Source organism: Hyperolius riggenbachi, chromosome 7, assembly GCF_040937935.1.
Source record: "Hyperolius riggenbachi isolate aHypRig1 chromosome 7, aHypRig1.pri, whole genome shotgun sequence".
Taxonomy (NCBI): domain Eukaryota; kingdom Metazoa; phylum Chordata; class Amphibia; order Anura; family Hyperoliidae; genus Hyperolius; species Hyperolius riggenbachi.
In genome coordinates, this window is record NC_090652.1 from 96,359,946 (window position 1) to 96,373,585 (window position 13,640).

At 45.2% G+C, this 13,640-nt stretch overlaps 1 protein-coding gene across 1 annotated transcript in view; it reads right to left on the reverse strand.

Annotated features, from left to right (window-relative positions):
- NTN3 (netrin 3) overlaps positions 1-13,640 on the reverse strand; it is a 196,129-nt gene that overhangs the window by 8,408 nt on the left and 174,081 nt on the right. The window contains exon 6 of the mRNA XM_068244411.1: positions 4,418-4,492. Within this exon, the coding sequence (XP_068100512.1) occupies positions 4,418-4,492 (75 nt within the window). The remainder of the gene's footprint in view (positions 1-4,417; positions 4,493-13,640) is intronic.

Consider the following 13,640-nt stretch of genomic DNA (forward strand, 5'->3'; position numbering starts at 1 on the left):
ATTTAGTTACTGTTTGCCCATTATAAAATCTTTCCTCCCCCTGATTTACTTTCTGAAATTTTTCACAGGTGGAAACCTCTTTAGTCCTAGCAACTGATCTCTGCAGAATGTTTATTTACTGAGTTCTGAAGCCAGTGCAAAAGATCTCTAGTCTCCCAGAATGCTCTGGGTGGTGGGAAAATTCCGCATAATAGACAGTGTATGCTAAGCCTCAATGGGAGGGTGGGGTTCTAAATGTTATGCACACATAAGGTGCGTACACACGCACTACAAAAGGAAACGACAGGTCCACCGGACCCTCCCGCTGGGCGGTCTTTAGCCGACAGTATGCACGTGTGTACGCTCTGTCGGTGGACTGATAAGGCTGTTTCTGAATGATCCACTGATCGGATTGTTCATAAACAGCCTTATCAGTCCGCCGACAGTGTGTACACTCGCGCATACTCTCCGCTAGAGGGTCCGGCGGACCCGTCGTTTCTTTTTGTAGTGCGTGTGTACGCACCTTTAGAAACTCATTGACAGCATCTGTTATCAGCAGATCATAGGACAGCAGCTATCTGAGTAGAAGAACTATAGTAAGCTGAACCATCCTTCTCAGGGAAAATAAATAAACCAAAATACATAATGATTATAGATTCATTTTCCTAAAAAAGCTTGCATAATTTAATAGTTTAATAACGAATATTAATATCCTTACATAGGTTTGTTCCGTTGTGGACAAAAATTATGCCTGTATAGGTGATAAAAAAATGAAGGTGACACCTATAGTTTAGCCTTTTCAGGAGATATAACTTTGCTAAAACAGAGGGCCATTTATTCCCACTGACAGCAGTATAACATTCAGAGTCATCAGGCCTATGGAGCCATTAGCCATGTGTGATGAACTCGCAGTCAGAGATAGCTTTCATGCAGAAAGACAGCAACCTTGGTCTATTACCCAATGGAAGATTTAACACCCCAAGCACATAATGGTTCTTGTTTGGGCTGAGGGAGGTACCAGGCACTGGGGTTATGGTATGAGACCACTACCCCCCACTTCCAAAAAGCTCTATTTATCAGCGGGGGGTCTTTGTCACGCTGACAGGGACAGCTTGGGGAGGCCTGGTTCAGGCTCTCTCGTCTCACAGACCTAAAACGCCTCTTCTATTCTCCGCACGCCAAGAGCTCCTGCCATACATCAATGTGTTGCTTCCCCTCCGCGCTCAGGATGAATGGTCACCATGTCACACAGATTAGGGGCCATCAGTCTACGTCCAATGGCTGCGCAGCCAGGTGATTATTAGCATCTCATTAGCATATGGTTCCCTCCCATGGATATTTGATTTTTTTTTTCAAGGAGGCGATATCCTTTTTAACATTTCTGGCAGACAGAGAAAGAGAGAAGAATGAATAGAACTAGAGAGGGAGCTTGTGAAATAGACAGAAAATGAAGGAGACTGTCCATGGAATTAAAAGGCTAGAGTGTATTCTCTTCTCCGGCCCTAATGGGGAATCCGATGCCATCTCCCCTCTCTGCACCCCTCTTAACTCTTGTGTGGCTAAATGGACCTGGAATGTCGTCAATTCCCGGCCTGTCACCAGGGTGTCAGGATAAAGATAGGTGTAAGCATGAGTCATGCATTGTCCACTGCTATGCGGCAGTTATGTATATCTATATAATGTGGACACCACTGAACATATGTTTTTGCACTTTTTTTTTTTGATTACTTGTCAGACTCTGAACTTCATCTGACCCCCAGAAGAAACACAGGCTTTGAATTCAGGGAAGACTTATAGACCTATAAAATTAATATGGATCGCCAGCGATTTGCAGAATCTGCTATGCAGCATCCCTGTGAACTGGCTGCCCTGCAATCTGTTTTTCATAATCGCCTCTATACCTGCCCTTAATCCTTGTAATCAGTGATTTATAGGAATCCTTGCATCCACACTGACCTCTGCACAGAGATTTTAATGAAAGGTTTTTATTGGTAGTCATTCAAGGAAACCTGTAGCGAGAAGGATATAGAAAGTGCCATCTCTTATTTATTTAAACGATTCATGTAAACGTTCACGGAGAAAAAGTCCCTCTCGGACAATTAAACGTGATGCAAGGATTATAGCGAAATCTCCTGCAGCAAGCATGCCTCTGGCCGCTGTCCAGTCAGGTGAGACAGGTGACCTCAGAGAGCAGCTGAGAGGAAGGGGTAATCGGGTGTGTCTGTTATTACAGGCCAGGGTTGTGAAATTACATTTCTTTCTGTGGTATATGTTACCAGTTTTCTAAATGAAAGCCCAACTTTCCCTAAAGAAAGTCATCTGTCTTTAATAATCTTTGAGTTGTTGATGTAAAATACATGTGCAGATTAGATGTCCTGACTCCACTGGCTGTAAGCTTGTTGCGGGGGTATTACCCACAAACTAAGAAGCCAAAATATCAGCATCACAGCTAGGCAAGTGTAACTGCAGGTAAAGGTTTAGGGTCTGAGTCTCCCTCTGTGTGGTGCGATCAGGTGTCAGTCTTTAAAGAGGAACTCCAGTGAAAATAATGCAATAAAAAAAGTGCTTCATTTTTACAATTATTATGTATAAATGATTTAGTCTGTTTTTGCTCATTATAAAATCTTTCCTCTCCCCGATTTACATTCTGACATTTATTACATGGTGACATTTTTACTGTGGGCAGGTTACATAGCTGCTGCCAGTTGTTTTGGCTGTTAGAGACAGCTGTAAACAGCTAATTCCTGTCTGTGAACATTGTTACATTGTAACAAACTGCCAAAAGTACCGCGGTCCCAGAGCTTCTTGTGGGAGGGTTTCAGCACAAAATCAGTCATACAGCGCCCCCTGATGGTCTGTTTGTGAAAAGCAATATATTTCTCATGTAAAAGGGGGTATCAGCTACTGATTGGGATAAAGTTCAATTCTTGATTGGAGTTTCTCTTTAAGATTACTGGTGCAGTTTTGAATCAACTGAAAAATGGCTAAGGACAAAAAAGTGCACTCACAGTATGCACTGAGGAGCCCATTTTGTTCTATGGGGAAGGGGGGTGGGGGGTTTGAGTAGGACATCTTACTGCAAGTTGCAGCCTGTGTACACTAGTGATCAGCTTAACTTACATAGTTAGACCCCTGATGACTCCCCACGGTGTGCCCGTGCAGTTGTGGGTGGTGGCTTAGTGTGGGGGTTGTGCTATGCGCGCTCAGCTGTGTGTCCATGCATGCTTACAGCCTCTCATTAGTATTAAAGATTACCTTACCATTTCAATATTTATATTGTCAAGCTGCCAAAATAATAATTAAAAAATAGCTTTCCTGCAGCCATGACAACAGTATACGGTTTGTGTGCAGAATTTCTCAAAATTATTTTCTCACTATTCATGTAGATTTTCTATAAATCTCCACACAGCTAATTTACTGCAAACAGCCAGATAATGAACAAGGTGGAATTACCATCTGGGGTGTAGTGTCAGAGGAGGAAGAAACAGGCCCATGCAGAAGGTGAAGCAAAGGGATAAAGTGACTTACCTCTCCAATAACCAAAAAATGGACAAACAAGATACATCTCTTTCCTAGGCATCCTGGTCTCCATGGCTGCAGTCGCGTCTATCATCACATGACCCACAGGCACCAGCGAGTTACAAGATTGCAGATGCTGCTGTAGCCATGGAGACTGGTATACCGGCGGCTGGCTACCTAATACTGCAGCCATGGAGACTGGTACACCTACGCCTGCCTACATAATACTTAGGGCTCTTTTGGCTACCTATACTGGGGTTAACATCTTGTTACCTAGACTGAGAGGGCTACCGGTGGCTACATAATAATGGGAGCTTCTCTGGTTACCTATACTGGTGGACACATCTGGCTACCTATACTGGAGGGGCTACATCTGGCTACCTATATTGGGGGTCAAACTGGCTACCTATAGTGGGAGGGGCATGCTACGTCTGGCTACTTAATACTGGGGAGCTACCTCTGGCTACCCGTGCTGGGGGTCATATCAATAGCATACCTGGCACACTTATACTCAGGGCATTGGTTATCGCAACATTCAACATTGTTTACGAGTTAGGAGGAATGGGGTTTACACACTTGCCCTCAGAGCTAATTGGCCTAGAAACTGCCCTACAAAGAGCTGTGGTTCTCTTTTTACAATTTTCACACCAGAATTGATCGAGATGCTATAAATAAGCAGACACTTCCATAAATCACGTTATGTGAAAAACTCAACAAGATGTTTCTCTTTCTCCACTACAAATTAGGAGGTGAGAATCTTCATTGAAGTTTATGGGGGTGGTTTTAGTTTTAATAAAATGAAATTTCCCTATAAAATGACTTTCCTAAAATCTTTTTTCATAACGCCAACCCTTCTCACACACGGTCTTCCTAAACTTAGTCCCCCCCATTTTGGTTTTGTAAAATACAACATCCTTACCATAGTCTTTCTTGCAGTATTTCTTCAGGTTGATTTTGTAGTTTCCTTTTGGAGGTTTGCAGTACTGCTCACAATCTGAAACAAAAATTAAAAATCTATCTGTAGATTTAAACAGAGCCAAGACAAATAAAGCGGGTCAGCATATTGTAAAGTTCCTGTTGCCCTAGTGCGTCCTGGCAGATTTTTACAGTAAGTGTGTGAATCTGAAAGGAAAGTGGGTGTCTCTGCCTTAGCACAGATCCATCATCTGACCTTGCCTCCCTTCTCCCTCCTGTGGACCACCGAGAAGAGGTTGACAGAGACACGTCACTAGGGTAGGTATAGCCTGGTATGGTAACTCACAGTGTCGCCAACCCCCCATCAGCAGCATTAGCTTTTTTTTCCTCCATCCACCCTCAGATAGCAGTAATAGGTAGCCTCTTTCCTCCCCCCACCCCTAGATAGCAATAATAGGTAGACTTTGCTCTGCTCCCCCTCACGATAAGATGTGCGTTGCACCCCCCCCCCCATAAAACAAAATCTTGCAGCTGTCCATATCTCCAAACAGCCCCCTTCCCGATCGGGGAGGTTCCCTGACTTCTTACTTTCCTCCCTCCCTCTCCAAGGTCCACCTTCGTTTGCTCCCTACTAGGCAAAGACTAGCCCAGCAGATGTGCTAGATCCTTACCTTTTTCAGCGCTCTGTCCCCCAAGTCGAGACCAGCGTCCTCTACAACTGTCCGCTCTCTACCTTCTTCTACAGCATGTTGTGTCACATGATATGCAGTAGAAGCAGAAGGTAGAGAGGGAGTGGAAGCCGAAGTAGAGGAGTGTTGGGACTGGGGAGATATGGCACTGCAGATGATAAAGATCTAGCATGTCCACTTTGCTTGTCACTGTCTAGTATTGGCAGAACAAAGGCGGACAGCCCTAGGAGAGGGAGGGAGAAGTCTCCTCCCCTGCATCCCTCCTTAATTGTGTCCAGAGGCTTTATTCTTGATTACTTCCTCCCAGATGTCACCCCGTCCCCCACCTCCCTTGTGAAGCCACTGGAGGCAGGAACGGATCTAGACCAAGTTGCGCCTGGGGCAAGGTCAGGTTTTGGCGCCTAAAGGTCAGGTTTTGACGCCTAATCTGCCATTCATTTTGCTGTCTTTTTAAGAATTCAACAAACTGCGCCTGGGGCAAGAGACCCCCCGCCCCCCCCCTCCCCCTAGATCCGTCCCTGACTGGAGGTGGGCAGGGTCCGCTCTGTACTGAGAGGTAGGGTGGTCATTGAGATGCTAATAATACTTAGTTGGTGCAAGTTGTATGCTCATTGTATGCACATTTATGCAGCTTGGTGATGGACCAGTATAAGCCTGGAGTGTGAAACACACGACAAGCAGCCTAGTGAGAACGGGCACCATTCTGTTGGCCTCAGTCCCCATCTATCCATTATGACCAGTCAATCCGAGGAAATCATACATGATCCATCCTTGTGTTCAGCTTGTTGAAATGCATGGAGTGGATCCATTATGAAAGGACTGATGTAAAAAATCCCATTGCTTAACATAAGATCTGTTTGTTTCCTTTGCACTACGCTAAGCGGAATAATTTTAATGCCAGTATGAAAGGAGCTCAATGCAGTAGATGCATTTGATTTCATAGCATAAAGTTGGCATGAACTTGAAACTATTAGGATTGGTGGACTATCAAACGGTTTAGTGTGGTTGCCTTCTTAAAACAGAAGGAATTTGGGTTACTTACAGTGCACCACTACTGAATATGCAAAGGATTTCCTTGTGCCCCTAAAGCCAGGCTTGCAACCAGAACCGCTGGTGTATAGCAAGCCTATAGCTTTACATTTTACAGAGCCACCTCAAACATGCAGACAGCTTGTTTTGGACTGTTGGTCCTCCTCAATACATGGCAGGGATTGCTGGACACTGCCTCACTGCAGAGTGTGGGGAGTTTAGACAGTTTTGTGGACGATTGAAAACAAAATGGCAGGACCTTCTAGCAGCTAAGTCACTGAACTAGGGAACAAAGTGATGCACATTTTAATGCTCACTTGTCAGCACGCAAAGTCTTATCCTGAGATATTTTGTGCTGATTGTCTTAACATATACCAGTGGTTGAGCACCTGGGCAATAACCCACAAAATCCAATGAGTGTCATATTTCATCTGGTGTAGATCACTCACATCTGTGACATGTATGCCTTTTTGTTGCAGAGGGATTCTGCCTTTTTTGTGGTGTTGACTTTTATTATATAAATCTGTCTCAGTTTCTGGAACCCATGCATAAAATACCCATTAAATAGATGGGATTAGAAATATCTCCTGGTGTCATTTCAGCATCAGGCTTTGAGATTTACCGAAAGAAGGAAATGGAACAGCCTCCCCATAACAAGCTTTGGGTTTCAGCCAGGGTGAAAAGGCCATCTGTTGTGGGGTGGAGGGTGGAAAGTGTGCCAGGGACCTGTGCCAGGGTGACATTACAAATCCTGTCACATGCCAGGCGAGCGCTGGGCACAGGCAGGCACAGCCTCAGGTCCAGGCTCACTCTGTGCAAGGAGCTGTGACTGGAAGGATCACCAGGTATAATGCTGATTACAGCATGCCTGGTCTGTGTGGCTGTCAGTTTAACTCTGCCTGAGCCAGCTATCAATTGCATTGCAGTGCACATATATCATTATAGACGGATAGTCTTGCTCAGGTCTGGACAGGCCAGTGCCTCTTCATAGCACAAAGAGCAGCAGTGAGCAATAACACATAGCAACCAATCAAGTTTGACTTTTTTTTATTTCTATACAGCAGTCAAAACAACGTGAGGTTATTGATCACTGTCCACATTGGTTTATAGCTCTTGTCACAGTTTTTAATACATATATTATTACTGTCAGTTATTTACGTATATGGCCGGGGTGTAACTAGAGGGGAGCAGCCCCTGTGACCGCAGGGGGGGCCCAGATGTGTGGGGGGGCCCCAACTAAGGACCTTCCCTTTCTCTGATACTTCAGACCAGGTGCTTTTGTGGCTACACGTGTTATGGGTGAGGAGATCATGATGGCCACAATTGTTTTATGACCTTTGTGAGATGAGCCCCCAGGCTGTGAGGGTTACCAGGGGTAGGCAAGGGAAAGAGTGTAAACATTGGAGTCCCCATCAAAGATTTGCTGGAGGGCCCCATGATTTGTCGTGACGCCTCTGCTTCCATGGCACTGTACAGAGTACACGATTAGAACAGCACTCGTACTTAGTTTAATGTTACCTCTATCAATACGTCTCTGCTGCAGTCAGTAAGCATAGAAAGCTTGCACAGTGGACCACTCCTGAGCATATGAGATGTATGTGACACTGCAGTGTATGAGGCATTAGTATATCCTGCCTCTCTAGCCTTGTATTTCATGCCTGAGGACACCAGTGAATGGTTAAGCTTAGCAGTGATCTAATAAGTCTTGTTTAGCAGGATTGGGTACTGCTCATTCGCAGGACAGGCCTCCTCAGTCTTGCACTAAAGGTTTATTCACATAAAGACAAAATCCGCTTATAAAACTCGAGCCCAGTTATGCACCTAAGTTCCTTGTTTGTAATCATATTATGAAATACTAGACCAGTTTGCATGTGGTGTCTGGCCTGCACAGTAACAAAACGAAGTTGTGTTTCTGAGTGAGTACAGATACCTACCGTATGTATTTTTATCCCACTTCACTACAGCTTATAGAAATTCCAAGTGTTTGGTGCGCTGTGCATGGATTTGTTGTGAGCACCTAGCATTTCAAATGCGGCTAGGTTTATAAAGGAAAGGTGCCCGGAAGTAGCCACTAGTAGAGTATCGTTAATCAGAGGTGCTTGACCTTTACAAGTTTTTGCTTCCTTTTATTGCCTGATGAAGCAGGGTTGAACCTGCGAAATGCATTGCATTGTGAAGTATTTGAATAAACTGTATTATTGTTGAATATTTATCAACTCTGTCTGTGATTTTTCTTACTGGGGAGGTAAGTCCACCGCTAACCTTTTTTTATCCTATTTTCGACGCCTATGTTCAAAGATTTCTTACATAATTGAGCAGAGATCCTGCTAAAAAACATAATTAGTTAGGGCGCATCCCCTCAGTAGGTAGAATTTCCAGGTAGAGATCCCAACACAACATATTAGGAATATTTCTGCTTCAAATCCATGGTTTTAGTGAGCACCTGTTGTACTCGTCTTTTTAAGGTCCATCTTATTCTGCAGCGTGGCTCCTCCTGCCAGTCATTCTTCACCAGCACTACCAAGTGATCCGGCTGAAGCGCATATCACTCCGCATCACCGAATACTGTCATGATAGACAGACTCCCTGTGCGGGTGATTGCTCTGCTCCGCCTCCAGTCCACATATGTGAGAATTATTATGTGTAAGTGGAGCAGCTGATCAGGGAATGACATGTACGATAATTTCCTGTCTATTGTAGATCTCTTGTAGCTGAATTGTTTTTGTCATGACATTAGTTCAGCTTACACCTCTGGGAACAGGACGGATATTTCTAGAGACCTGCCTAAAGAATGCCATACATCAGACGAGTTGCAGTCCCGATCGACCTTTAATAATGTTATTGAATCTGAGGAAAATCAGTACCACAGCACGTCTGCCTGATCGATGGTTCAATTAATTGATTTCATGCTGGAAAATCTCTGTCACAAGTGCTTGATTGGTTGCGTGGCGGTAAATGCGTTTGACATTGCAACGATCAACGTACCCGACTGACCCCGGCTGGTATTCCCCAAAGTGTAAAGTGTCCCCCCAGATCCATGTGCAGTGTTTTAAAAATCTCACCAGTCCATCAAGGCAAATCTTGGCCGCTTACGCCGTGTCTGCCTTTACCATGAACACCTGTACCACGTGGCACCAAGCGCATGTGTGTTGGCACACACGCAAGTGGTGCAGTGCCTGGTGCACATGGTACAGGTGCTTATGGTAAAGGCGGACACGGCGGAGGAGGCCATGAATCACATTGTTGGACAGGTGAGATTTTAGGGAACACAGGCACCGAGGGAAGGAGAGGGTGGGGAGGCCAGGCAGGTGGAGGTGGTGCTAGGCCAGTTAATAATAGATTTCATGGCTGAAACTGGTCTACGGTGTATGGGCAGGCAACAGATTCCTCTCTGATCAGATTCAATCATGGTCGATCTGCCCATACATCGTCTAATGTATGGGCATCTTAACCCCTTGCCGACCGTTCCACACCGGTTAGCGTGAACGTGGCGGCAGCCTCAGGACCACTTCACACCAATTGGTAAGTCCTGGGGCGAGGGTTTTGCAGGAGAACGTGCACGCCGCTCCGTCATCAGTCTCCCAGCGGTGATTGCTGGCAGCACTGCGATCTACGGCAGCGCTGTACTGGGGACAGCTGTGTAACACGCTGTCCCCTGGGCGGCAGGGAAGCGTTCTGTGCTGATTGGCTGGCTGGGGGAGGGAGGGAATGGTACAAAAAGAATAAAGGAAATTTATTACTAGCGTTTTGCATGAGCGGTTTGCAAGCGGATTCATGCGAGTTTTCGGTCGCGTTTTGCAACAGTGTATTTTTTTCCTCAGCGGTTGTGTAGCGTTTTGCGTTTCGCGTTTTTATCCTGATTGGTCCTGTGAATTATTTTTAATTTTGTTACAGTGTGCTGAACCGCAAAATGCTAGCAAAACCGCTCAGTTTAGGTTTTGCTGAGCGTTTCTGCTAGCGTTTCAATACTTTACATTGAAGCGCTAACGCTCCCAAAATGCTGCAGGTCCTGCGTTTGCGTTTCTGGGAAACGCAAACGCTCCTGTGGAAGTTGCCCCATCCATTAACATTAGCCCAGCGTTTTGGCAAACTGCTAGCGTATCGCAGTGCTGCCAAAAGCGCTCCTGTGGGTTCCAGCCCTAAGTCTTGCCCACAGCTTTTCAGAGAGCCTTGGCACTCAGTCCCAGGTAGCAGGGGCTTATGGGAGCTCAGTCTGGGAAGGAGGAGGAGGTTACTAGCCATTGATTTCAGAGGCAGAGGGGAGGAGGAGAGGGGACTGAATTTACACACAAGCAAGCTAGCATCTCCAGCCCTCAGGCCTGTGACAATGTGACAAAAGAACATGGCTGCCCTCATTGTATCACAGCAATAAATAATCATAAACTTTTAAAGCTGTTTGCAGATAGATTTGCTGTGTAAACTATCTAAACTTTAGATAAGATATATAGACAAGTTATAGTTATAGACAAGTTATAGTTTGTTATAGTTACTTTTTCATCTCGGATCCGCTTTAAGTGGTTAAAGCAACCTATACAGATCAGAGGGCAGCTAAATGAGATAAAGAACATGCAGTCTTATCAGAGTGGTAACCGCTACAATCACATCAGCTAGTTTAAGCTAACTGACGGCACTCTGTGGTGTCTGCATTGTACTCACAGACATGATGTCACCGCACCCTCTTGTCTTGTGTATATATATATATATATATCGTTGCCCAGTTTGTCTGGAGGTGGGTGGATTTTATACCTATGCCTACCATTAGACTTTTCTCATTACTAAACACATTTACAACCTGTGGCTGAGTGTCTCGGCTAAGACTTCCATACGTTGGCATGCTTTCCAGTGTCCAAGAGGTTAATAGTATCATTATTTCCGCTGGGATATTCTGTTTCAGAAAATGAGAGGAGAACTTAAAAAAAAATGTCAGTGCAAACAGAGCTGAACGGCCTCCACCCTGGCTGCAGGACAGACAGAGGGGAACCAGCTCCTTCTTTAGGGGAGATCAGTCACTAATTGCTGGCTGCTATCTCACCTTACTAAAGTACTGCTATGTCAGCTGTGTGTCCTACAACAACCGGTCTCTCGGGCTACTCTGTGATGAAAATTGCCATACTTAATACATCCTCAGACATAACTGGTCGTCTTGTTTATCCACTGTGCTCTGGTCGTTCTTAGAAAGCTGTATACTCCCTGCACAAATGGCATCTTGATACTACTTTTTTCTGTGGGTTCATTTGAGAAACTTGATGAAGTACGCATGATCCATTGCCAAGTATAAAGAAAACTAGGGCTAGGAGGTGCAGGTCTGGCAGCAGTGGGGTTAATGTGTCCTGACCACAAAAATGTTCTGTGTAAGAGTTCTGACCAGCCACCACCTCCCCTTCCCGATCTTCAGTCAAATTATCAGAGAGCCTTAGGTACTCAGTACTCCAGCATCCAACCACACGTGGGCAGTTGCTACTCCACAGACCTTAAGTTGCTTCATTAACCTGTCAGTGACAGACACACATTTTGTTGTGCATCAACCTCAGTAACTTAGATGGCTATGTGTATTCCTCATATGTCCTGCTGTTACCTTGAGGTACAACTTTCAAACAAAAACAAAAAAACAATAATTTAAACTGGATATCCAGCCATACTTATTGGCCCTTATTCAATTCACTTTTTCTCCTAAGTTTTCCCCTCAGTGATATTTTCACACCTTATCAATAAAATGCCCTTAAAGGGACTCCGAGGAGTAGTTAAAAACAAAATCAGAACTTACCTGTGGCTTACTCCAGCTCACCGTAGGACGGGAGGACCCCCGGCATCCTCTTGGCTCCTCTCCCGGTCCCTCCAAATCACGACCGGCGACACCGGGGCCGAGTGTCAGGCTGACACTTCCTAAACGATGACGCTCATCGTCATCAGGGCGGCCAGCTTGACAGTACTGCGCATGCGCGGCTCTCTAACTGTAAACCGCGCATGCGCAATACTGTCACTCCGGCCGCCCTGATGACGTGTAGCGGCCAGCGTGATGATGACGCGTGTCATCGTTCAGGAAGTGTCAGCCCGACACTCAGCCCCGGTGTCGCTCGTTGTGATTTCTGCGGAGGGACAGGGAAAGGAGCCAAGAGGATGCCGGGGGACCTCCCGACCTACGGTGGGCTGGAGAAAGCCCCAGGTAAGTTCCGATTTTGTTTTTAATTACTCCTCGGAGTCACTTTAAGCCACCAGCAAGCAAGAAAATACTCAGAATAATTTTGACAGTACTTTTTCAACCTCTTTTTTGATACTTTTTCAATTGCAGAGTGCTGAAAAGTTATTTTAAACAGAAGATGAATAATTATCTCCTAGGAGAGAAATCAGGAGGAAAAAAAGTGAATTCGATGAGGACCGTATGGTCTGAAGCACAAAAGTCCGGTAATTCTGTCAAGCACTGGCAGCTCACAGCAATTTTACCAGTCCAAACGCCAGGGGACAACTACCTGTTACTCTGTTAGCACCACACACTGTTGTTATGGTAATTTGTGATGTAACACGTTACCATAGCAATGTTTGTTTTACTGGGGTACCTCTAATAAAAGGTGGTGCTCCCTTGATGTTAGGCCTTTCATGCATCAGGGCCATTTGTCTTTTATTTTCATTTCTGAGTGTTGTTTTGATTTGTGTCTGTTAGGGAGGTGCTCCCTTATTTCCAGCCCTGGTGACACCCCAAGTACTGATGTAAACTGGATTCCCTGTTTCACTAATCTAGAGGGCAGTGACCTTAAAAACTTAACTTATGATTCATTTATCATAATACCAGACATTGCTTAGAAAAAAAACCCTGAGAAATGCTGATGATGAGTGTGTTTGGCTTCCTCCACTAATGTTTCCTGTCCCCCTCTAACTGTTTTTTCTGCAGAGTGATAGAGTTGTCTGTCTCTGTATGTATGGCCTGGTGTGAGGCTTTGGCAGGGCTTGAGACCCACCATTTTACTGCTTTGTTTGTACAGTTTGTGAGGGCAGTGTAGATCTTGTGGTACGTTCACACTATGCACATTTCTGCATGTGGATGCACTGCCCATACAACTGTATTGGCATGTTCACATATCCGCGTTTTTATTGACCACGTTATCCAAACCCACTTTCTGGATAACGTGTGCTATGTTACCACAGTAATCTTCGTGGTATGGAAAGTATCATGCTGGTTGCATTATGTGTGAATTTTAGGGTAGGCCTTATGCAAAGCCCATGGTGTGAACTTAGTCTTAGGGCTTGTTCACACTCCACAGCATGTTGCTTAGTGGGTGATGCTTATTCCATTCAATTTACCAGAAAGAAGCCTAGTCGTGCACTTTGCAGGAATGTAGCAATGGAAATGATATATCCCTGCTTCACAGCGCTCCCGATTAGCTGGAATTCCAAGCGTTGCATCAGTTGTGCAGTTCTGCCCTGTGAGCTTAGGGCTTATTTCCACTGGGAGTTGGGGCTATTTCCCATTTGGCTTTAGCCGCAGCTGAAATTGCTGGCCGTGCCATGAGCGAC